At 33.8% G+C, this 27,643-nt stretch overlaps 2 protein-coding genes across 2 annotated transcripts; both read right to left on the bottom strand.

Annotated features, from left to right (window-relative positions):
- Positions 1–499: 499 nt before the first annotated feature.
- On the bottom strand, positions 500–24,892 carry LOC120350278 (kinesin-like protein KIF18A). The gene is made up of 9 exons (XM_039422875.1): positions 24,575–24,892; positions 22,293–22,472; positions 9,447–9,682; positions 8,797–8,954; positions 7,318–7,687; positions 3,720–3,919; positions 1,924–2,229; positions 987–1,355; positions 500–514 (listed from the first exon to the last, which is right to left on the bottom strand). The coding sequence occupies exons 2-9, from the start codon at positions 22,460–22,462 to the stop codon at positions 500–502; spliced, it is 1,824 nt and encodes a 607-aa protein (XP_039278809.1). The 5' UTR covers positions 22,463–22,472; positions 24,575–24,892.
- Positions 16,780–19,178, bottom strand: LOC120350549. The gene is made up of 2 exons (XM_039424410.1): positions 18,543–19,178; positions 16,780–17,366 (listed from the first exon to the last, which is right to left on the bottom strand). The coding sequence occupies exons 1-2, from the start codon at positions 18,891–18,893 to the stop codon at positions 16,851–16,853; spliced, it is 867 nt and encodes a 288-aa protein (XP_039280344.1). The 5' UTR covers positions 18,894–19,178; the 3' UTR covers positions 16,780–16,850.
- Positions 24,893–27,643: the final 2,751 nt, after the last annotated feature.

Below are 27,643 nucleotides of genomic sequence, written 5' to 3'. Positions count from 1 at the left end.
TCTCACAACTAGAGGTTGGCGTCACTTCTTCACAGACGACCTTTGAGAAATCCTCACTGAAAATCGCCTGGGCGGCATCTTTATCGTCTTCTTCATCCTGCAACAAAACAATCAATCATTATTTATTCTCATACACTAAATTATTTGGAAATTCATTCAAAGTGAAACTCTAACAAAACCGAAGTACTGATCGTTATTTACAGTATTGAAATGATGATTAGAAAAAATTAATGCTGCTTTCAAAATGCAACCACAAAGAGAACGAAATTTAGGTCAATTTGAAAAATATTATTCATTTATTTACAAAGGCAACTTTCTACAAGTATTTTAAACCTAGGTGTTTTCAAAAAGATTTAAAAGAATGAAATTTTAGTTTTCGATAACTATTTTTTGAAGAATCTATTAATAAAAATAGATCATTTATGTTTTGATGTTGTTCCTCATTTGATTTCTTTTATAAAGATAATAGCTGAAATTCCCTAGAGCAAAACAGTGAATGTTATTTGAGTTTTATCTGAAACAAAATGTAATAGTGATTATATTGAAGCAATTTAATTAATATAGTAGATTAATTGAAAATACTCTTCAACAAAAAAAACAAAACAAAACCCCTTCTTTTAAGCATGAATAAATTGAAGTACGTGAATTGTGCATTGACTATTTCGTTGAGCTATAAAATCTACAGAACTGATTTCTGGCAAGGTGTAAATTTTACTAACAAATTGAAGGAATTATAACCAATTAACGGATCAATCAGACATTAATATTTCCAAAGAAATATACAATAAATTAGTCTAGCTACTGATGAAGACAAGGCTTTCGATGTATGAAATAGTGCCTGTTGAAAAAGATGGGAAGTTACAATTGATACGGTTGAAATCTATAAACCATATGATACTGTTGACAAAAGTTTAGGATACGAACTATGGTACAGATGAAACAACTATGTTAGGTGATAGCTAAATGAATTTAGATGGTAAACTCACTTGATAAGTCGATTCCATTTTGTCTGTGATCCAATTCATTCCTGACAGGATATTGTAGAACTCGGTGAAAGATTCAAACAGAGTTTTGATAGACTGCATATTCGTTGAACTATCTTTTTGATCAATCATGAAAGCTTTTTTCATGTAATCCAGTTTCACTTCGGTAAGAATTCTATTCAACTTTTCATCTCTCATTTCGAATTCTTTGACCATATCTTGAGTGACTCTGGCCTCTTCCATTTCAATGAAAAGCTTTTGCAGTTTCTCATCACTGCTTTTCTGGCATCTTCTCTGTTCAGCCTGCGCAGAAACCATTGCCTCCATTCGCGCATTGTATTGTCTCAGTGCTTCTTCCACCTTCTCAATTCCCTGGAGAATAAGCTTCTATTATTAAATGAACGGAATTATAGTGAATAAAAATATTGACCTATATACAGATTCATAAGATAAATTTTCATAGTGTATGAGGCTTACTCATGCAACTTGTTGAATCACTTATAATTTTAACATTCACGTTTTTTTTTCTATTTATCAAAAGTGCATTGCATTTATATCATTAGGTATATATTGTCATGTAATAGGTTTCTCTGAACCTAGCATGTGAATGGATAAATCACTTGAGGATAGATCACTTGATTTTTATTCATTTACAAAAATACATAGTCAAATTAATTCAACGAATAAATCTGTGAATTAATGCACTAAATATTTCATTTTATAATGGATGAATATACTGTAGTAGTATGAAATAATGCTTAGGGTCTAGAGCTACCTTGAGAATCAAATCTCCTCTGCTTTTTGAAATGGTTATTTTCAGAGAAATAGCCCATCCTCAATATACAGTAAGAAAAGACGACCTGAATATCATTACTTTCATGTTTTTAATTACGGTATCTATTTTGTCAAACCATATCAGAGCATTATTAAATATACATACCTGGGCTTGGCTTCCAGGTGTTTCCTTTAGCAAATTTGCCATGAACAATTTTCGTTTTTTTCTCAACGCGAGAAGTTTTTGGTTACACTCCAAAGTGAGAATACTTTTCATAATTTCGATTCTTTCATCAAATATCTCATCTAGAGCTCGACACCAGACAGATAAGTCGGAGTTTGGAGGAAAAGATCGTGCCGATGAATGTGCTTTTGTTTGGCTTTTCAGTAGAACGATTTCCTTCTTCAGCTCTTCCACCATTTTTACGTAATGCCCCACATCCAGGTCTACGGACATAGCATTCTTCGTAACCTGAACAAATGAACAGTTAAATATTCATCAAATCATTGTAGAAAACAAAAAGTGGTTGGAAATAATTGATAGCTGTTTTATTTAAACGACTTATCAATAGAAACGAGACTTTTTCAATTTTTATTTCATCATACAAAAAAAAAACAGAAGAAAGCTTTTGGAAACAGTCCAAATGTTGACCCCCAAGTTGAACTGAAATATGACGTAATATATATGCACCTTATAATTTTTAGGGCCGGTTTCCGAGCTCGGGATTTAGCTAAGTTCTAGACTAACTGGCTTTAAACTCTGGAGCCAGAAAATTGGCTTTCCGAGTCAGAGCGTTAACGTAGTTGAGGACTTGAATAGACTCTGGAGTTTAGAGATCATGTTAAACCCTGGAGTTTATAATTTCGCTTTCTGAGTCAAGGGCTTATAAGTCCAAGACTTGAATTAGATTCTCGCCTCTTTCCGAGTCAAGGATTTATCAAAAATCGTAAAGTCCAGGACTTAAAACGGCGTGATTTTAAACCCTCGACTGGGGTAGGGTTTAAATTCAAGTTCTAGACTTAACTGAGCAAACACAATTCAGTTATTGTTTTGGAGTAGATAAAAAGCCAAATAGATGTCATGGAATACCTAAATTATTTGGATTAGTTTATCTAAAATCATAATTTATAGTTTGCAAGTTCATTTTGGAATATAATTGTATCAGAATTATGACGTGTAAAAAACTAACCGCATTTTACGACATAACCTAAAAATGTTTAAGCGAAACTAATTGTACAGAATTTCATGCTCAATCTTTTCCACTTGAATTTTCTTGTTCAAATTGTATCTGAAGCCTGATAATTGGGAATCTAAAATCAAACTTTGCATAGATGGGGCGGAGCTCCTGAAATTTTTACAGATATGGGACTTGAGGCAGTTGATAGAGCTTATCAATGACTATTTAAGGTATAAATTTGATCAAAATCGTTGGAGCCGTTTTTGAGAAAATCGCGAAAAACCCTGTTTTTGACAACATTTTCGCCATTTTAGCTGCCATCTTAAATTGCATTTGATCGAAATTGTTCGTGTTGGATCCTTATATTGTAAGGACCTTGAGTTCAAAATTCCAAGTCATTCCGTTAATTGGGAGATGAGATATCGTGTTCACAGATGCACATACATACACATACACACACACACACACACACACACACACACACACACACACATATATATATATATATAGACCAATACCGAAAAACCATTTTTTTGGACTCAGGGGACCTGGAAACGTATAGAAATTTAGACATTGGGGTACCTTAATTTTTTCGGAAAGCAATACTTCCCTTACCTTATAGTAATAGGGCAAGGAAAGTAAAAATCTGAATCAAATTTATAATAGTAACTATTTTAATCATTTTATAAGAACAAATAGAATAAATATTCGAAGATTTATTCTTCATTACTGTGCAATAGTTAAAATAACATTTTAGTGTGGATTGAATTGGATGAAGACTTACCTTTGTTTTAATGTTTTTAGCCCGAGTAGCATACTTGAGAGTGTTGTAAGTATCTTCATACGAAGCCACTGAAGGACTGACATTGGCAATCATAATTGTATGACAGTTTCCACCAAGGGAATCTTTCAAAAGTCGAGTCAATTTTGAGTCCCTGTAGGGAATATGCTTCAAACCATCAGCTAAATTGCATATGCAGTTACCTGAAATTGAAAATAAATAAGTATGCATAGAATAGAATAGAATAGATTTTATTCCTTTAAGCATATAGATTACACAATCGGAAACGTCACGATGTTCAATACAATAATAAAAAACAATCAAAAACACTGACTATCATATGATTCAGCTCATACATAAATAATGTTACAAACATATATATATATATAATTCAAATATATTCTCATACACTAAAATTATTGCCAACCTAATATTAATACATTATGGAACGTATATTTAAAAATAATTACTAATTATATCCCTATCCATATCAAAAAATTCTGACAGTGAGTATAGAGGATTTTCTGTCAAGAGAGTTTTCAATCTACGTTTAAACAAAGAAGCAGGCATGGTTCTCACTGAAGCAGGAAACTTATTGAAGATTCTCAAAGAAATTAGCTTCGAATTCATTTGCACTCTCCTCAGCCTAGTATAAGGAACATCAATTTGCTGCCTATTTCTTGTATCATACTGATGAAAGTCCTCCCTACATGGAAATGATTCAATATTTTTTCTCACATTCAGTGACAGCAAAAAGACAAATAAGCTATAAACAGTCATTATTTCTTGGTCAATGAACAACGGTTTGCAGTGGTCCAGGTAGTTAGCATCAGAAATAATTCTAACTGCCCTTTTCTGAATCAGCAGGATTTTTTGGGTATCAGGAGCACATCCCCATAAGGATAGGCCATACAAAAAAGTGCTTTGAAAAAAGGCAAAGTAGGTTATCCTCAAATAATGCCTTGGGACACACTCCTTTAATCTGCGTAAAAGATAGAGAACCCGGCTCAACCTAGAACAGACATAGTCTATATGAGGGCTCCAGGTTAGTCTTTGATCCAAATTTATACCAAGAATCTTAACACTTCTTATATCTCTTGCCTCATCTACTTGTCTCAATCCTAGAATCAGGTTCCATAATGTAGATGAATGTATGATGACTGGAAGCTTGCTGATACTTGTATCTCTTATTTTATAACTTTTCCAAAATACAATGAGAACTCACTCAATAGTATTGTACATAATTATAAGTAATATTGAATTGAATGCATTTAGAAGGCAATGATGGCAGGAGCTGTTCAATAATGTTGCTGTATGATGGCAACATGTTCAATAAATACAATATTTATATGAACGAGCATATTATCTTTGAACTGGAGAAGGAGTTGGGCCTTGTTCACACGATAGCAGACGTGGACCATGATCGTGTTCATCTTTTATTACCGAAATACTTTGAGTCCAATATTGTCGTTCACATGATGATCACGCGCCAGGTTTTTGTCACGTCATTTCCCCTAGTCAGGCAACCACCTCTCATGATCGAGATACAATAGGACTAATAGCGTCGTTCACATGATGATTCTACGTCTCCCGTAGAATCTCTTTCTTCTTTGATTTAGAAAGAATGATTTTTCATCTTTCTTTTAAAATAAATATAGGAGGTTTTCTGATTTCGGATTTGGATTCCAAAAAATCCGAAAATCTTTAAAACGTAAGTTCCATTTTCGAAAGTACCCGAAAACAAGAAAGTTATGGCCGTTTTTAATATAGCTTCCTGTTATCATATAATACTTATAAAGTAAAAACGTACAGGTACTGTACTGTTTGGTTCAGTACTTAAGTACTATAGCTATTATAATATAACTTATACTGTATCCGTGTGAGTAATAAGGTGGAATATTTATCTTGATTTCTGAAAACACCCAAAAAACCAACGTTTTCCTACTGACTAAATAATAGGAAATAATTCTTCTAAATTGTGAAATGAATTGTTGAATGAATTCTGTAATCAATTTTATGATTATCATAAGCTAGCATCAAAGTCGCCAGGCTGATCTGAACAATTTATGAATTTCTCAGAATGCAGCATCCACTGAGCAATTCTAACCCAAACACAAGTATTATTTCCTGTTACACTTGGAATAGAATGACATCAATCTTTTATTCTTTCAATTTCTATTATTATCAAAATTTCCTGTTACACTTGGAATAGAATGACATCAATCTTTTATTCTTTTAATTTCTATTATTATCAAAATTGGACAAAACTTATGAAGTGATAAACATAACCTATTTTTGGACAATTTCTATCCAAATTTGGGAAAGGAACAGTTGTGGGTTTTAAGCATGTTGTTCGCAATCATTCATATAGTAAAGAATGATATTGTATCTATCAATGTATAAATAGATAAATTATCATTAGATCGATTGAGATCAGCACAACGTATGTTCATAATATATTTTATTGATTATATTTGATGATAATTAGATTGTTGAATAACAATTGAAATCGTGACAACGTAAATAACTCAGTAAAGATAGACCTACCGTACAAAATTTATTTTTCTCGTATTTCATTTGGTTATAATGGGAGATGATTTCTGATTTCATATTTTTAAAGTATTATTTTTTTTTTAATTCAACTTTCCAAGTTTTAAAATGTTCATGTTTAAACTTTTAGGGCCGGTTTCCGAGCTCGGGATTTAGCTAAGTTCTAGACTTTAACCGGCTTTAAACTCTGGAGTCAGAAAATTGGCTTTCCGAGACAGAGCGTTGACCCGAATAAATGTCATGGAATACCTAAATTATTTGAATTAGTCCATCTAAATTCATAATTTATAGTTTGAAAATTATTTTGGAATAAAGTTCTTCATAATATTATGCGTAAAAACTAACTTTATTTTACGACTGTGACATAACCTAGAAATGTTCAAGAAAATTAATACAAGGATTGCCTTGGAATTTATATATCAATCTGAATATTATTAATCAATGTCATATTCAACATATTAATAATAATAATATAACAACAATAAATTATTATTCCAGTTTCTTTTCAAAACAAATACGTTTTCAAACTCAATAGCATAATGAAATTTTTATTCCAAAATCACTGGTTAGGATCAATGATCAATAATAGCATAACGTAAAATGAAATGTTTATTCATCAACCTTTCAAATGTTTTGCTCTGAATAGGCCTACAAAGAAATCGAAACGTATTTTTACAAAATAGTTTGGAGATCATGCTCATTTGAATTATCCCGCTGCAATCAGCTGTTTCCGTTTTGCTATAATGCCGACAATACAACAGCAAAATATTGTGAATTTCCCTCATGTTTACTGCGTTAAAGTCCTGGACTCAAATAAGTCGAGATCTTAATTTACCCCGGAGTTTAGAAGATAAAATCGTGACTCAGAAAGTCAATTTAGACCCAAGCGCTTATTTTAGTCCTGGACTTTGTAAGTCCAGAACTTATAGATTCTGAGCTCGGAAACTGACCCTTTAAAATGTTTAAAAACTTCTAAAAACCTTTACCTGTCCTTTTGTGAGGGACCAGTTAGCATTGAAATACAAAGTAAAAGATCAAATTTTGTACTCACCCAGTGCCAGAAGTGACTTATTAATGTTGGCTCCTTCCTTGAAACGCAAGCCACTGCAGCCAGTGACCATTCCTCTTTCAGAGCCAGCCAAATCAATCATGGATAGTTTGACAATTTTCACTTGGTTGCCATTCTTGGTGGCCATTCTGACATAGACCTGAAACACAGCGTGTGACCTTGACGATTCGGCATTTGCATCGGTGGGGTGTTGGGTGCGATTGCGATTGCCCTCAGCCAGCTTCTCCAGCAGATGATCGGCGTTGACTATGTCCTCCACCTTCAGGCCAGCAATCGTCACTCCGGTTGCGCTCTCTCGAAGGTGCATCGGGCCTGACGGGTTTAGAAGGTTGTGCACGTTTTCATTGTACACCTGTCGAAATATTTCATTTCATTTACTCATGCAAATAAACAAAATAATACTGTACAGTAGTTTAATTGGCTAAATAATAATATGTAAGAGACACACAATCAATCCTGTAGAACTCGTTGGAGATATTATTTTATTCTATGTATTTATTGATTTGTTGTAATGATAGAAGTGCAATATAATGCATAAATCCAATTTGAGTTTTGTTATAAAGAAAGTATGTGTTAGGTAGGCCCTTACACAAGATTGGTGACAGAGTGTTTATTGGTAACTATAGACCAATCTCTCTGGTCAGTAATTTTGCAAAAATTCTAGAGAAACTCATGAAAAAACGTGTGATGAATTTCCTAGAACATAATGAACTGTTGTCTTTTAATCAATATGGATTTCGTGTAGGTAGGAGTACAGAGGATGCGATTTTTAGGCTGACATGGGTTACGTGACAGAGAAAAAGTAAATAAATAGAAGTAAAATCGTGTAAATGGAATGAGTGGAGAATGGCGAAAATTGATTAATGCTTGGGTATGATAGAAGAAGTATGTTTCATTCTAAATAATGAGGGAAGTTTTTCAAAACAAATTTATTCACTCGAAATTCATAAAATATAGAACAACAGGTTACAAGTGAACAAGATACTACTCAAAAAAAGTACAGTAAGTAAATAGAATGTTAGACAAATGGGACCTCAAGAAAACAAATATTGTAATGTTATCACATTGGTGTGACGACGGAGTGATTTTCTAAGCTGGTTAAATGGTTAGATTCGACGCAATCACCGTCATGCGATTCATAATGATTCGTGAAATGCTAGAAAGATAACGACACCTCAATATAATAAAAGTACTGGAAGATGCGCGATTAGAAGTGATGAGTGGTTGAGGATCGGTTTGATCACTTATATGAGAAAATATATGTTAATCCGGCGTCTGTTTTGTTGTTATAGACTAACAATATTAATGTTAGTAGTCTGATTGTATTAGAGAACAGCATGATTGTTGGCTCAACTCTATATGTATGATTACTTTGAACAAATAAATTGTTTATTATTATAAGAAAACTGTTGGAGAGATTCAAGTTGGGTATTCTTATAGTTTGAATATTCTATATTTTACCTCAACAAACGTAACTCCCACTTGAAAATTTTTATCTGCTTTGACTTTTTCAATCTGAGCATACAATTCGACCATGGTATGGTACATTATTCCAGGATTCTCTCTTGACCCCAGCATAGTGTGAGTTTTTCCTGAGCCAGTAGCACCATACACAAATACTGAAACAAAAAATGTCAAGAGGATGATACATATATTACATAAAATCATTGGATTTTTTATAAAGTATTGAATTTCAATCATTTGATGTCAGATACGATTTTACTGACTCAGTTTTAATATACAGTACATTTTTCATAATCAACTCACATTGAACTCAAAATTAACATTCTTGAAGAAATATTGAATGCTAGGTAATATCAATCCTGATTTAATGGTTTTACAATAAAATGATAGCTCCTCAAATAGATGATTGAAAGGTTAAGATGAATGATTCTAGAAGATTACATTTTATAAATAAACAAAAACCATACCGGTAATAATGTTTGTTGATCATTAACAAACAATATATTACTGTATATGATTAACCTTTGCCAAATTGGGAAAAATGATAGAAAAGTGCAGTTGAACTACAAATAGAAGATCAAGTTAACGAGCAATCTAATTCATGAAACCAAAGTTAAAATCATTTGTGAAGATAACAAGTGGGCTACCTGAGCAGTTATATCCTTCAAGAAGATTTGAAATTATACTGCGAGTGGTTCTGTTGTAAACGTCGACATTTGTGGCTTCAGCGTTAAATACACCATCGAAAAGAAATCCCATTTCTTTCGGCTGCTTCTTTGTCATGTCCCTCATTTTCTGTTTCACACCACGAAAAAAGAACTGCTCCTCTTCCTCCTTGGGATCAAAAACCAGCATTTTCGAATCCACGACTCTTAACACGCTTCTGAAAGTCCAAACAGTCGAAACAAAATGTTTGAATGTTGAATTAACAGAAGACAGAGACCAGACATCGATTGGAAAATAAGAATTCTACTAAGAATATACGTGAAGATTTGAAAAAGGTTTACAATGATTATCAATTAAGATTTATTTATGCACTTGATTTTTTGTACACTTTACATAAAACAGAGATAGACGACGTTCATTGGAACAAGTACTACAAGCAAAGTTTGGAACATAAACGTTAAATCCTTCTCTTGAACAGCAATGTCTAGAAGGAACTTTATTTACAATCCAAAATACCTAAATTCATTCAGTAAAAATATTTGTTTGGAAAAAAAAGCTGAAACAACTGATTTAAAGCATACAGGATTGATGAAAATTGCTTAATATTTCTTTTACAATGATAATTTGAAAGTAGGTTTCATTGGGGATCCTATTCAGATTAAAAAAAAACTTTTCTGTCGCTTCAAAATATTAGTCAGCCATATTGGATCCAACTTCATTTTTTTAAATAGGAAGGTGGTCATATAGGTAGGCTAATACATGATTTCAATACAGAATTCCAAGATAAAATGAATGATACACCTAGAGTTTTCAAATTATAACAAACTCATTCGCATAATGACGAAAACCGCTCATCTATATAATATTTTAAAGCGTTTTAAAGATATTCACATTTGAAGATACTAATGAGTATACAGAAATGAAACACTACATTAGAAATATGACATACTAGCCGTCAGGCTCGCTTCGCTCGCCATATCCGTCTAGCCAGGGTGCTCCGCCCCCTGGACCCCCGACTGGATCGTCATAGAATGAAATAAGCAGGCTCGCTTCGCTCGCCTGCATTTTTCATTTGAGCATTTTTATCATATGTTAGGACAATCCAGTCGGGGGCCAGACTAAACGTTTGGCTAAACGGATATGGCGTGCGAAGCGAGCCTGACGGCTAGTAATATAATATTCCCAGGATTGAAGTAGCAGTGCCCAATCAATGTTTCCGCGATAAATGCATTTAAATCTTCAACTTGGTGCCAACCTAACAAAGTCAACTCAACTTAATGCCAACCTGACAAAATTATTAATTTAGTTGCCAGTTAACAATTGTTTCGAAGAGGTACTCTATCTAGATTATAGTTCTATAGTAACATATGATATGGGAATTTCAATTATAATTAAGACATTGGGAGAAGAAGAATATACATGCTAAAAGACGAACTTTAAACCCTTAAAAACAACCCTTAGAGTTAAAATATTGCCAAAAGATTTCTTAGTGCGCCTCTAAAGGGCCAACTGAACATACCTACCAAATTTGAACATTTTTGGTCCGGTAGATTTTTAGTACTGCGAGTGAGTGAGTGAGTGAATGAGTGAGTCAGTCAGTCAGTCAGTGAGTGAGTGCCATTTCGCTTTTATATATATATATATATATAATATATATATATATATATATATATTATATATATATATAGATATTTTTATTTCAAAGTGTTAAATATGTTAGTGGATGTTACTATGAGTGTTTACTAACACCACAGACAATATAAGTAACATACTTCCTCAATGCTAACACTTGAAAAAGTAAAATTTAATAGTTTTGGTTGTTTTTACATTTTCAATGTACTCATCTATTTCATTTTTGTATGAGTATATTTGAATGTGAATATCTTTACGGTTTGAAATATTGATTTATCAAGATATCGGGTTTCACCATTCAATTTCACTTGAAATTGTATATCGAAAGCACATATCATATGACCACCTTACCATTTGAAAAAATCTGGTGTGGCGCACTCACACAACTTTCCTTTCCTTGAAAATTGATCACCTGACGCTAGTGTTCACGCGCATCTCAAGTCTACTATTCAAAGATCTGAGCCAGCTGGTAACAGGACAATAACGCTGGAGACACACGAGATCTGCTATCTCTTCATAGTGAATGATTTAAAAGAATCAACAGTTGCCAACAGTTTGCAATTAAATAATCACATTTTCTCGAATTTCGAGCTTATTTTCAATTTTAGGTGAAAATGTTACTGAACATTACTTGTAGAGATTTTCATGCTCAATCTTTTACACTTAATTTTTTTTTAATTGTATATGAAGCCTGATAATTGGGAACCTAAAATCAAACTTTGCATAGATGGGGCGGAGCTCCTGAAATTTTTACAGATATGGGACTTGAGGCAGTTGATAGAGCTTATCAATGACTATTTAAGGTCAATTTTGATCAAAATTGTTGGAGCCGTTTTTGAGAAAATCGCGAAAACCCCTGTTTTTGACAACATTTTCGCCATTTTAGCCGCCATCTTGAACTGCATTTGATCGAAATTGTTCGTGTCAAATCCTTATTAGTGTAAGGGCCTTAAGTTCCAAAATTCAAGTCATTCCGTTAATTGGGAGATGAGATATCGTGTATACAGACACACATACACTCATATACACACATACAGACCAATACCCAAAAACCACTTTTTTGGACTCATGGGACCTTGAAACGTATAGAAATTTGGAAATTAGGGTACCGTACCTCAATTTTTTTGGAAAGCAATACTTTCCTTACCTATGGTAACAGGGCAAGGAGAGTAAAAATTAAATTTGGATTCAATATGGCGGACAAAAATTTTGAAGTTACAGAAAAGTAGTTTTTTAATACCCAATGGAGCCAAATGTCAAATCATCACTGTAAAAGAAATATTGAGTTGTTTACATAATTTTCACCAACCCTGTAATACACTATCACATAGGCCTACGGTATATTTAGCAGGCAAAAACAAAACAAGAGAGTAGTCGGTATTGACCTCCATCTCTAATCTAAACCAATGCAACCGAAATGAACTGAATTTCCAACCACCAATAATAAACTAGATGAGTTCCATTTTCAAATGAATTTCTCTGTCACCGTAAATTCTCATTCACATAAACTGACACCACAAATTGACTTGCCTGAAGCAACTGTAGAATATAAATCTGAATTCAATTTGTAGATAAATAATCTACTTTCCATTAAACTTCATGGTCAGTTCAAACAGAGTTTGATAACAATTTCAAGTTTAACTTATTTGTAGAATCTCTCTTGATATTGAAGCTATTTAATGAATGAAAACGCTGTTCGAATATTGTCAATATTTGAGCCATTGAGAGGAAAAGTGGTGTAAGTCATTGCCAAATTCTTTTGCGATAGTTAGAGGTTTGTTAGAAATTCAACTGCAAATCACAAGAGTCCCATTAAATAATAAGATTATCATATTACAGTAGTTAAAGACTTAATACACCTTTCCATGACTTTCAATAGACCTTATAAACTGTTTATCAATTTACAGCAATATTTTAATAAAAAATTTTGACTTACACCACTTTTCTTTAAAAATATATGAATGGGAACGGAATAAGAAGATTAAAGTATCTCAAAAACTTTGTATATTATAAACTCCTACTCTAAGTCACATTCAGAAAACTTTGTATAATATTATAAACTCCTACTCTATGTCAGATTCAGAAAACTTTGTTTATTTTAAACTCCTACTCAATGTCACATTCAGAAAACTTTTTATATTATAAACTCCTACTCAATGTCACATTCAGAAAACTTTGTATATTATAAACTCCCACTCTATGTCAGATTCAGTAAACTTTGTATATTATAAACTCCTACTCAATGTCACATTCAGAAAACTTTTTATATTATAAACTCCTACTCAACGTCAGATTCAGATTCTGAATGTCTGTCAATGATAGGTGTATCTTCTGCCGATGGTTCACCTGAGTCATCAATCAAGTTGTTGAAAAATCCATGTTTGACTGGTGGAATAAATGGTAGCACGTCCAACATGTCAGATTTCTTGGCTGAAGTAACTGGCCGCTTCCCAGAGTGCAAGGGTTCCAAAGTGACAAGTCCAAGGTGGGCTACTCTCCTTCCTTTTCTTGCTGGTGTGATGTCCAAGGTAGAATTCAACATCTTCATTTAAAGTTTCCTTGTAGAAAATTTTGTATGGTTATTCTTTCAGGTACCGTATCAAAGCCATTGGATTTTGTGCCATGATACTTCATCCCCAACAGTGCTTTTTCTTCTTCTTGTGATGGCTTTTTCCAGGTTGAATGTTGAATAAATTTCCTCCCTCCTCATAACTTCAAGTAGATAGGGCTTTTTACGTTTTGACTTCACTATTGCATCAAACCAATCTTGAGGATCATACATGATTCTACCCTTTGAATATGATTCAATCACTCCAAAGTCCGCATCATTAGGTAAAAAAGAATGTCCACTTGTCATAAACTTTTGATCAATTACCTTAATACTTGTTTGTTCTTCTTGGAGAAATTTCATGCACTTCAAAGCTACTTTATGTTACGGTTCTGACCGCCGCAACTGTCACTAAACATTATCACATGGTCATTATTTCTAGGAACTTTTTTGCAGAAATGTTCTATCAAACAAGATGCAAATTCTTGCGACCCACGGGAGGCGACAGTTTCGTCCCAAGAATACATAAATGCTGAGTCACTGGATAACTCATGACATCCTACATTATAAACATACATGTTACGTTTATAATATGCAACCGAACATGTAAAAGTTGGGAAGGGAAGAGCCTTTTGTAGATCGAAAGTGAAGGCATAAACATTAGTGTCAGGTTTTTTTCTATCTTCTTTAGCTTGCTTCAATTTTTCTCGAGAAAGTTCTGCTTTACGTAAATGTAGTTCTTTATTGGTTTCAAGCTCTTGTTTTTCCTGCAGGTCTTCACAAACATCAATTTTTATTCTGAGAGTGTCACATTTTGTACAAGTGTCTTTATGAGGTGCATTAAAGTGTAGATTGTATTCATGATTAAAAATATAGCGATACTTTGATTCTGAAACAGGAACTGCATTTATGTTGTTACAGTGTTCTTTGTATAGATTGAACAATGCCCTTATATTCAAGAACTCTGACAAGTACTTCCTATCTGGGTTGTGGCCCTTGTGTAATGAGATTGGTATGCTGGAAAGCTTTCAATGTGACTTCTTACAATTTGTAACTGTGAATCATCTATTTTGTTTGAAGCCGGCTGAACACCTCTTAGATCACTTCCAGGTTCACTTCCTTCTCGTATTTTCTTTAAAGCTCTAAAACATCTCTTATCCGATATTTGAAATGTCTTCAAAAAAAAAAACTGCACACTCTGAGATTTTTATCTGATAACTGCAAGTAATAACTTATGAATGAACTTCTCTCTCCTCGACTTCCATCTCTTGCACGGTGTACTTTAGGTGTGCATTATTTGCACAGCCCACAAATGTATGCATTTTGATTCCGAAAAGATGCCATACAGTAGAAATCGTCAAACAGTTTCTTTCTCTGTTCCTCAGTGACATTGTCACTACACTCCATCCTGCAACCACAAGGTGGATTCAAAAATATTTTCTCAGGAACACGATTACCCCTACCAGTAGTATATGCCTTACCACTGTTCCGTTTAATTTTGCGTTGCTCCTTTTGATTCAAATTACGTTTTCTTTTTCTTGTTCTAACAATAGCAGGTGGGTCTTCAACATCCATTTCTTCTTCATTCGCTGCCTCAGGTTCACTTTCTGTAACAAAAAAATACAAAATGTTCATTTAATAAAAATTGCAATAACTTTTATTTCTGAGGAATTGAAGGAGACATAGTACAATAATACATGCATTCAAAAGTTTAAAATGAAATTTGTTTGAACCATGAAGTCATAGTTTGATTGGCAAAGTTTCAGTAAAATGGAGCTAATATTGTAGGCAAGTAATTGAGTTACCATAAGTTAAATTCCAAATATTTTTCCCATTTCATTTTTGAAGTGAATAATTTAGATTAGAAACAAATCAAGTGGAATGTAGCATCAAAAATTTGAAATATTATAGAGAAAAATAAACACATAAGGACTATAGAAATAATTTGTAGGTTATGGCTAATAACTTTACCTGATTCATCTGTTGGTATGAATTCTGATCCAGAATCCTGGAGGATTGATGGCGTAGAACTAGAATCACTCATAGATAAAATTTATTTGAATTTGAATAAATTGAAATAAGTTTCAATATCGATTATTTGATAAATTTATGGAAGCCTTGATCAACACTGACTTCTGATAAAACCTTATGAGAGAGTGAAGTAAGTCAGATGCTCTTGTGTGCGGAACATGGTGTGCGCGAACATTTCTTCGCACAACAGTCGTTTTGAAAACATTTTATTAGACCCTGCTCCACCTACAGTAAAAGTAGCGCACATTTTGTGACAGACACAAGTGCGCGAAGAAAATGTGCAGCACATTTAATTCTGTGGAGCTTGCAGTTGCTAACAAATTTCGAATCAGTATCCACCATGTCGAGTCTGGAGGAGGATGTTTTAATTTGTTCTGCCGTTTGTATAGTTTTGGGTAATTTATTGAAAAAAATAGAGCAAAACCGCGAGTGTGGGTGCGGCCTTTCCTGAAAAATCGTGAGTCAACAAAAGAATTTGTTGAAGAATTAAAAATTGATCCTTTGAGTGGCTTTAAAAATTTTACACGAATTTCTTGTCATGATTTTGAGTACCTTTTGGGAAAAATTGGACCAATTATTGCTAAAAGAGACACAAATTATAGACAATGTGTTTCAGAGCAATTGAGACTCGCCATAACATTGAGATATCTAGCTACTGGTGATTCTTTCGTAAGCTTGATGTATTTGTTTAAAGTGTCTAGACAACTGATAACTCGTATTGTTCCCGAGGTGTGTTATGCTTTAATCTCTACGTTGAAAGAAGTAATAAAGGTAAGTTTGTACAATTACCCAATAATTAAGATTTAAGGTGAGGGGTGGGGAGGGGGAATAACACGCATCCTACATTTTTCCCTGTGTGCTCTTCAAATTATATTATAAAATAGATATTTTATTATAACAATATAATCATAATAATTATAAATATATTCAATATTAATTTTCATTTCGAATTTTTTGTTCAATCTTACTTTCGATAACGATATTAACTCCTGTGAGTGCAATATTTCTATTAACACCCACCACAACTTCACAATAACAAGTAACGTTTTGTGATGCATGTTATTACCTCTCGCCTCTAACACAATAAAATAAAAAATAAGTAATAAAAAATGTTGATTTATTATAAAAAAATTATAATACAAATTTTATGTAACTTTCAATGTAAATTTGTAAATTACTTCATGTACCACGAATCGTCTACAGAATATTCCGTGCTTTGATGGTCCACCCTTGTATCATTTGGGTTAGCTGTCGAATATAACTCATTGGACCGTGAAGATGGAGAAATACTTGTCACGGTATGATGGCTCCCCGAATATGGTGATGGCATTGGTGTAGTATGATACTTTCCAATGCCAAGTATTGCATCATACAATAAGTTGTCGATATCTCTTTGCACTAGAAGTTTTATGCGATCATTTGGAATTTGCCGCAATTTAGCTGCGACACCAGTAGAAAAAACTTGTATCGCGTCATTATTTGTACGGTCAAGTTTTTCTTGCATCCCTTTCATGACTTCATAGGCTTCTGATACCATTGCATCGTTTTTGTTGTGTAGTCGCTGTCTTTTAGCTGTAGAACGCTTGATTGGTAGATTGATTGATTGTAGTGAGGTATCAACAGATTCCTTTGCCACTTGTTCATTTTCAGTAAACAGTTCTTCTCCACCTTGTTGTTGCATTTCAGTTAACTGAAAATGAAAAAATTGTTTCAGTTACCTAATACAAAAGATGAATGGATGGAGGTGGAACGTGGATTCAACGATTTATGGAATTTTCCTAACTGCCTGGGCGCAATAGATGGAAAACATGTTGTCATCCAAGCACCGAGAAATAGTGGAAGTGACTTTTCAATTACAAATCGCAGTTTAGTATTGTACTTTTTGCATTAGTTGACGCCAAATATTCTTTTATGTATGTGGATGTAGGATGCAAAGGAAGAATTTCAGATGAGGGTATTTTTAGTAATAGCACTTTGTACAATAAACTGCGACAGGAACAATTAAATTTACCACCGCCTTGCAATTTACCAGGGAGAAATAAACCAATGCCCCACGTGATTCTGGCCGACGATGCTTTTGCATTAGACATAAATGTGATGAAACCTTATGCTGGAAAACACAACTTGGGAAGTAAAGAAAGAGTTTTCAACTATCGTCTAAGCAGAGCGAGGAGAATAGTTGAAATGTTTTTGGAATAATGTCCTCCGTATTTCGAGTTTTAAGAAAACCTATGTTACTGGATAACGAAAAAGCTCAAATTATAACGTTGACATGTGTTCATCTACATAATTTTCTGATAAAGTCGCGAACGTCATCTACACTGTACTGTCCGAATGGTTCGTTTGATAACAAAAATCTGAATACACTTGAAACCAATCCAGGATCATGGAGATTAGATAACACCCCAATGGGAAATTTATATTCATTACCACAAATGAGTCGTAGATTAAGAAGTGATGCTAAAGAAATCAGGGAAGAATTTGCAAACTATTTTAAATCAGATATAGGAATGCTGTCATGCCAAGAAACTGTTGCGTAATCCAACAAAAGTGTACTTGTACTTAATGTTTATAGTAGCAGACATTGATGTCATTCAAACATTGTATGTCAACTAATTAATAATAATTTTAAGTTTTATATTTTTATTTGAGAAGTTATTCTTAGCAAGATTTTTGTATAGATAAAATAGAAATTATAAATGAAAAAATAATATTTTTTATGATAATGAGCTTATTATCAATAAAGTCATTAAAAAAGAGATAGTCTGTTATTAATAATAAATTAATTTCTTAATACTAAATTATAATAATAATAAATTTATGTGATGTCAATTTTGTATTATTCATACATGAAAATGTAGCTCACCTGATCATTTATGTCGTCTAGTGTGTTTATGCTTTCATTGGGCTCATCTCTGTCGTTTAAAAATTCCAAGTGTTGAGATCCGAACCACTTTGGGATGTACACTTCAGAAGCTGCAGAACCCATACGTTTTGAAGCTTTAATTTTTTGTTTCTCCCGTCGAAACTGTGCCAATATTATCTTCCATTTCCGCAGAACCTCTGTTGTGTCACACTTGAAAATTTCACTAATCTTATTCATTGCGTCATGTTTTTTATTTCTATTTTTATAGTCCACATGACACACATCCCACATGACTGGCCTCATCTCTATTTCATTAATGAAACTGATAATTTTTTCATTTGTCCATTCCATTTTTTAAAGAGGAATATCACAATATAGAAAAGTAAAAATTGAACGGTCAGACAGAAACACAGGTTACGCACAAAATGTTTTCGCTCCGGTAGCAGAAGCTAAAATGAAGTGCGCAACAATGTTGACGAACACGATGTTCTCCCACCATCAAGACAAGTGCTGCACAAATTGTACGCGCACAGCCAGGCAGAGTGCGCGAACATTGTGCGTGTTTGTAGTACCATGCTACACCAGAGAGACATTTTTGTGCAGCACTGTGCACCACACTGTTGCGCACTGTGCTGCACTGCGGTGGATCTGCACCTTTATACACCACTATTGTCTGCAACAATATCAGCTGTTCTATTTTCCACGTTTTTTCACTGCCATCTAAATCAATGTTATCATATGATATTGACTTGAACCACTTTTCCAAAAGATGAAAATTAATGAGGCTACAAGAATCCAGAACAGCTTTTAGCTGGGTTTAACAAGAAAAGTGACTTACACCACTTTTCCTCTCAAAGGCTCATTTACACTTTTCATTCGAGCCCAGGTGTAGAATAATAGTTATATTCAATATAGTCTCGTTCAAGTTATTAAAAACCTTTCTAAAGGTGCATTCTCATTACAATTGCAGTTACTGCAAATAACATATTATTTCACTTTACTTAATCAGACTTTTCTCGGAAATTCCCGTAAAGTCCCCGTAGATTTCACCTGTTTCCCGGTTTACCCCGCCGGTTAAAACACATGATTAAGGTCGGGACACACATAACCGCACCGAGCCCGTGCAGAGGTACGGCCGAGCTACGCCCGTAACACGGTGATGGTGGTAGAACACACATATCCGTGCGACAGCCGAGCGACAGCAGTGTCTCAGTTCTGTAGTGCTACTGTGGTCTGATTTCTGAATGTGTTAAACTATTGTTAATAATACAAGGTGCGGCAGAAAGGATGAACGGTTTTCAAAAAAGTAATAAGTCGTTACCTATGCATAAAAAAACATTTATTTACAGAACAATATTCACATTATTATACAATTTTAGAAAATTCATGTTTGAAAACAATATCTGACAGGTGACGGCCGTTTTCAGCAATGCACTTTACAAGCCGCTCTCGGAAGTGGATTGTACTCTTTCTAACATTGCCCTGCCAATTTGTTCGACTTCCTCAAGAATTGCTCCCTTTAGTTCTTGAAGTGTACGTGGTTTATGCTGATAAACACGTGACTTCAGGAAACCCCACAAGAAGTAGTCGCACATGGACAGGTCTGGAGAACGAGGAGGCCAATCAATGATGCGACCACGAAAAACAGCCCGAATTGCTTCCATTGAATTTCTTGCTGTGTGAGCTGTCGCCCCGTCCTGCTGAAACCATACTTGCCGGATAGGAATACGTTTCCTTCTTAATTCAGGAAGGAAGAATTAAGTGAACATCTGTCCATAACGTTCTGAGGTTACAGTTACAGTGCTCCCGTTGTCGTCTTCAAAAAAGTAAAGACCAATAACAAATATACTGCTCACAGCACACCAAACTGTCACCTTGGGACTGTGTAATGGTCTCTCATGCATTAATTTTGGATTTTCATCTGAGCAATAACGATAGTTCTGCTGATTAACGGTACCATTCGAATGAAAATGTGCTTCATCTGTCGTAAACAAAATGATGTTTTCATTTTGGTCAAATATGGCCTCCATTTCTCGAGCAAAATTCAGCCGCTTTACATAATCGCCAGGATTCAATTGTTGAACCATGGTCATTTTGTAGGGATGAAATCCTAGATCTTTATGTAAAATACGCATTACTGACCGATCACTGATGTTCAGTTCAGAAGAATGTCTCCTAGCAGATCGATTAGGACTACGGAGGCTTGCCGAACTCTTTCCACATTTTGTGGAGTGCGTACAGTGCGATGAGCCCCTGGTGGTCGTTTATTCATTACTGTTCCTACTGAACGAAATGATTTTACCAAACGTAAAATGGTGTTACGAGTGGGTACATTTTCATTTATCGCAAGATTGAAATGACGACGAAACTCGCGCTGAACTGTAATGATACTCTCATTATTACGGACAAAACTGTCGTAAGTAAACACACGATGTTGCACATTCCACGAAACCGTGATGCCGAATGACTAGAAAAAATGGTATGATCTACCGAACACATGTTCACTTCAGCTGGCCCAATCCGACTACCCAAATTAGAATACTATCTGTTCTAAAAACATCCACCCTTCCTGCCGCACCCAGTATAACACAATTAATTGTTACATCCGATTTAAATTTATATTTTTCAATTTTAAACTAGTTACCTGTAGACACAGAAGATGGGAATCATAGTGCTGATATATATTTCGGTGCATAACAATACCACAATCATTCATGTATCGTGAATATATATCAGAAATAAAATTGTTATCTTCTGCCTTATGTATCTAAGCGTAATTAGTTTTAAATTGTAAATTTAAGACACAGTCACGGGTTCCTTCTTTCATACTTGTTGTTTATTTTATTATATTACGTCTATAATTCCTTTGGCTTAACTTATTATTTGGTTATACTTTTTAACTTATTTCTCCGTCCAACCATATTTCTCATAACTTTGATCGTACAAAACTGGAAAATTCCGTATCTCTTCAATAATTTTTTCACTCTCTATGTCAAACGAGCCCGCACCGTCACCGTCAAAAAGTAAACTGAACTAGTCGGTGACGGCGCGGGCAACAGACACGGTGACGGTGCGGTAGTATGTGTCTCTACACGTTTGTAAGCATTTTTTTTCTCACTCGCCGTAGTACGTCCGACACTCGGCCATACAGCGGCGCGGGCTCGGTGCGGTTATGTGTGTCCCAGCCATAAATATGTAAAAATATATAAGCGGGGGGTGGGTGGTTATGTGTTACTCAGAAGCGTGGTCATTTGAAAAAAAAGAATCTTCTTAAAAAACAATATCAACTGTAAAGCAGCATGTTTTACATCAAAATGTAGCACCATTATACGATGATAACTGTATACTGTATTCCGAATAATATAAAAAACAAACTCTGCCCTTAATATAGAATTAGCAAAGTGGCTAGTTGACGGAAGTGTCAAAAAAATTCCCGTATCTCGACAAAATTCCCGCCCAAATGAAATTCACGTACAATTCTCGGTTTTCCCGATTTTGCCGCCCAGTGGACACTCTGTTACTTTCGTTCTTGTCAGTCCGTCTGCAACGTACTACAGTTTTCATCCTGTTCCCGACTAGCAAGAGACTTGAAACTTTCAGGATGGATCAGAAATCGATAACAATGCATTTTTTTGACTCGCTCCTTCGACCTTATAGATTCTTATGTACATAGTATGTTACAGGTATTATTTAATGTACATGAATGGAGTCTTATTGTGGAACAACATAATGGACAAAATCAAAACTTACCTGTACATTTCACTCATTTCTTTTGTATTTGGTGGCCTGACACGCACATACACTCTCATAGCAGTGGTTTCATTGGATGATTGTTGTGAGCCTGCTGAATTGACGACATTTCCGAATTTCCTTTTTTTAGCCGTGGGAAGTTCGGCTTGAGCATTTCTCTTGGTCGCCATTTCTTAAATCCTTAAACGAAGAGATAAATAATTTGATTATGATTATTATTTGGTGCAACTTAGTATCATCTGTAGAAATCTATAAAAATTAAGATTAGTTTTCACTCTCTTTCTTTGCAAGAACTCCATAAAACCATTACCAAAAACATAATACATGCGGTAACATGAATATTCAAATTAGGACAGTATTCTAGCAAAATACGGATCAACAAGAACATTCTTCAATAAAAATAATAGTTGAAAATTAATTCAAAGGAACTCAGATTTTGACTCCTAATTTCTAATATGAAAATTAAATATGCATCATACCGAGTGATAACTCCGTTTACTTTAGCTTGTCAGATCTATTCTACTGCGATATCCATATCCAATTTCTCGATCAAAGACCAGGCCGTTGCTGGATAGATCGCGTCAGTCAGTATACGTATACTTCAACTTGAAGAAAAAAATACTGGTCGAACAGACCACAATTTACTTGATCATGATGGCAGGGTCACAGATCACAAGTAACTTCATTAACAAGTCACTAATATTATATAGACTCTTTTCAATCTGCTACTTGGACGAGGAAGACCTGAAGACGTTCAGCACCGGACGCGCCCTCACCCGCTCTGGCAAGTGGTTAAACATCCTCAGCGCCTGCACAAGGATACAGTCATTCACCTTCTACAAACGACAGCGAGGCACATCCAAATTTTTCCTCCGAGTATTGTAGGAGTGCACTTGCTCTCTCCTAAGTAGCGTTGTAATGTTGCTCCTCTTATATAGCAGTGAAGACAAGATATAGTATCCACAAAATGAACTGTTATACTTTGCATTATAATTCTTTCGACGGACAACAACCTGAACCTGCCGCATGTTTGAACCCTTCTTACCCATAAAGATACCCTTTTTTCAATGCATAAAAAAATGGTATATTTCAGTAGAGTAAGTTAATTATTTGAAGGTATTGCTTAGAAAATTGAAATAGATGAGATTAAAGCTTCCACTACGATTTAGAAAGTTAAATGAACAAGAAAACAAAAGATCTGATTGTCTAAAATATGTTTAACCCATTAAGTATGTACCGTATTTAAATTTTACACTATTTATTTATTTTTTCATACAATTACAAATCATAATGGATATGATCGGGATAGAAAAACAGGCATAGCCCAAAACTACTCTGTTCCCAAATTTTGATAAATAATAAAATGTCCGAAAAAATAGGTTATGTTCATTACTAAGGAAAGTTAAAGTTCAATTTCTGTCCAAGAATATATATGAGCTCGAAATTTTGAATTTATAATGTTTAAAATGCCAAATTATAATCAAATATTGCACTTAATATCACCGCACTTTGAATAAATTAAGTTAGCCTATTTCAGAAAATTTTGAAGCCAAAAATATACACTGTAAATTCTGTATATACAGTAAAAATATATTCTGTACATTACAGTAAATTACCTACCTATCTTAAGTAGGTCTACCTACTACGTTTACGGGATTTTCAATTGATCGTTTCAATGCATTATTCCATATTCTTATCTAAAAAATTTTTTGTGTTTCTAAGTAGCACAGTTTTTTCAAATGAAAAGTATTTTGGTTTCGGCTGTTGTATAGTCATAGGTAGTGTTGAATTTATTTACCCTTCCTAAATTATAGGAACAAATAGAAAACTGGTATCTTTCTCGAACATAGCGTTCTATTTCGATTAAGTTAGTCTACTGTAGGACTGCAAGTAATTTTCATCAACAATTTGAACCATAAGGATAAGTAAGTAACATATAGGTAAGTAGGTACCTATTCTACGCAAAAGTTATATTTTTCTACTACCTAAATAACTAACAAGTAGAGTACAATAAGTACGGTAAGTACTTAGTAGAAGACTTCTGAATACAATGAACATCTTTCAAATTGAGCTCCGAATTTGTTTATTATACCCTTGTTATAACTTATAAACTTAGATACCAGTGTACCAGTTTGTGTCATAATACTATAGATAACTTTATTGAAAGTGGGAAAACAAGGCAATATAATGGGTAACTTAAAAAAATAAATAGGCTACAGGTAACTTATAAGTAAACTATAAGAAATAGAATAAATAAAAGGTTTAAATAATATTATACTTACCAACTAACTTGCTAATGTGGTGTTGCAAAACTCTTTTTTATAAAAAAAACAATACAAGTTTATCAGTAAAACATGCTACAAGTTTTAACAATAAAATGTTTGAAACTTGACATACGAAAACATGCCAATTATTCTTAAAAAAATTTAAGCCTACAACTTTACAACAGAAAATACTAGAAAAACATCAAAAATGAGCCAATGAATTCTATCTTTAACTAGCTCAATAGTTATATTATTGTCAAAATCAGAAAGTAATGTTAAAAGCAGTAAAATCACAGTAAAATGTAAAAGAAACAAACAATATCAACCACAAACTTTTCAACGGAGAACCGTTGGTTGTTGGTTCATTTTCATTTCAAACATTTCAGTGCCATATTGATATGTTGGTTCACCTGGCCAAGACCAGCTAAATCCTAGCCAAAGTGACGTCATCAGCTGCCTCAATACTGCGAGATTTCAATTTGTCTATAATAAGGTCTACGTTATAATGGCAGAACTGAAAGATATAGTAAGGTCCACGTTATAATGACGGTATTTGATCAACTTTGGTTTTGCTATCCTTGTCTATCATTCGACAAAGCGGGTGGTACTATTCTTCTCTAGGTCCACAACGATGCCAATTATGTTTTTGACAGTGTAGAAAAATAATTAATTAATGCAAAGAATCGGAATCGCTATTCTTCTATCTTTATCTACTGCCATTAAAATGGACCTCACTATAGGAGAAAAACGTTGCCAAGTCTCTCCATTTTGCCACTGACTGTACATAGATGTTACTCAATTCATCCCATTAAATTTAATCTAATAATAATTATCATTTCCTTGATAACATCATTATGTCAAATTAATCAAGGGAATATATTTTTTCATAATTTGATTAAAAATTTGCTTTCATAACTGAGATCAGATTAATGTTATTTTTATACAAACCTGAAATGGCGGCTAATTTAAAAAGCTGTGATACAACAATCTGAATTTCAAAACAACAGAAATTAAGTTATTTGGTAGATATTCTACTCCAATTTCTTTTAAGAATAATAGAAACATAAAAATCCTATTTAAAAATAAGCAATTTTAATGGATTAATTCTTGAATAACTTTTTAATATTATTTATACTGGTATGAGTAGGTCTAACCTATATGGGTAGGCTAACTGAAGCATGGATGAAGTCTAGGATGGCTAGTTATCAACTTTTAAAATGTCATTTCAGGTACCGTATTTTAATTTGTGTTTCTCATACGGTAATGTTTAAAAGTTATTTCATTGTTTCAAAAATACATTTTGAATCAATTATACGACTTGTGTACTCAAGTATTTTGATATAATGAAGAAAAAATGGCTGCTGAGAATATTGTTTGGTCAGTTTTGTGCAGTCACTGTCAAAAGTGAATATAAAAATAAATATTCTGGCAAATAGACAACATTGCAAAGCGAGAGAGAGATAGTGCTATCTGTTTTGTTGTATGATAGAATAGAACAGTAACAGTATTGTCAATCATACACTGCCATTATAATGTGGACCTCACTATAGTATATGAACAGACTTTCAAAGTAAAAGAATAGAGTAAAGATACAGGTTAAATTTATCATCTTTTATTTTATTAGTCTTGTAGTAATCATTTTTGTCTCTGGTAGATGCGAATTAAATTTTCCTTATTCTCTGTGATAAAACCTAAGACTTTTTCAATAAGGTTTTAAAGATAAAGGGGAAGAGAGGTTATGGAAGTTGGGTATTGGCTTTTGAATAACAATATGTTAATATGTGTTGATAATTTATAATAAGCACAAATAACGAAAATTTTGCACCAGTGACATATCGCACTTACAAATGACACCCCTATTATCCATACGTTTTAATAAATAATTATGAAATTTTCCTAATATTAAGAATTTTTTTCTATCTTAATCTGTATTAACAATAAGCTAATTGAGGATAGTTTATTGGATGAAAGTTTGATGTACCAAACCTTGTCTTTGAAGTACCGAAGTTTCAAGTAGGTTGAGCTAATTTTTCGAAAAAAATAAAAATCTACTGTACCAGTATGTTAAAAGGTTAAAACTCATCCTAGAGTTAATAACATTATTATTCTAAATAGGAAGGTTGTCATGCGATACATGATTTTAGTAAGAAGTTTCAAGAAAAAATGAATGGCAAAAACCGCATATCGATATCTCAAACCGTTTCAAAGATATTCACATTATTAATCAATACATTACAAATCAATACCATGAAATCAGAAATGAAATAAGTGGTATTGATTAATAATGTGAATATCTTTGAAACTGTTTGAGATATCGATGTGCGGTTTTCGTCGTTCATTTTTTCTTGAAATTCCATATCGAAATCATGTATCACATGACCACTTTCTCATTTAAAAAAACAAAGTTGCATTCAATATGGCGGATCCAAGATGGCGGGCCAGATTTTTGAAGTCATAGTAAAGTAGTATTTTCAATTTTAGTGGGATCCCAATAACACCCACCATGAAATTACATTTTCCATGAGATACAAGCAGGGAACCCACTATGCCATCACTGTAAGGCGCCATCCAGCACCGACCGTCACCATTGCGTACCGTACCAGCAACATTGCTTTGCATTGTTTTAAACGAACGGCAACCCAATATACCCATCCGTCACCGGCTACGACCGTGTCCGTCAGTCACCGTCGGCCACCATTGCTCTTTGGGGCATTCTTGCCGGATAGTCGGTCCATTTTTTACTTTCCTTGCCCTATTACCATAGGTAAGGAAAGTATTGCTTTCCGAAAAAAATTAAGGTACCCCAAGGGAGCTCCGCCCCATCTATGCAAAGCTTGATTTTAGATTCCCAATTATGGGGCTTTAGATACAATTTAAATAATAAATCCCAAGTGGAAAAGATTGAGCATGAAAATCACTTCAATCAATGTTCAGTAATATTTTCACCTAAAATTGAAAATAAGATTGAAATTCGAGAAAATGTTATTATTTCAATTACAAACTGTTGGCAACTGTTGATTCTATTGAATCATTCATTATGAAGAGATAGCAAACTTCGTGTGTCTCCAGCCTTATTGTTCTGTCACC

The sequence above is a fragment of the Nilaparvata lugens genome, chromosome 3 (genome assembly GCF_014356525.2).
Source record: "Nilaparvata lugens isolate BPH chromosome 3, ASM1435652v1, whole genome shotgun sequence".
Lineage (NCBI taxonomy): Eukaryota > Metazoa > Arthropoda > Insecta > Hemiptera > Delphacidae > Nilaparvata > Nilaparvata lugens.
The sequence above is the reverse complement of the archived record's forward strand: the minus strand, read 5'-3'. Positions and strand labels throughout refer to the sequence as shown.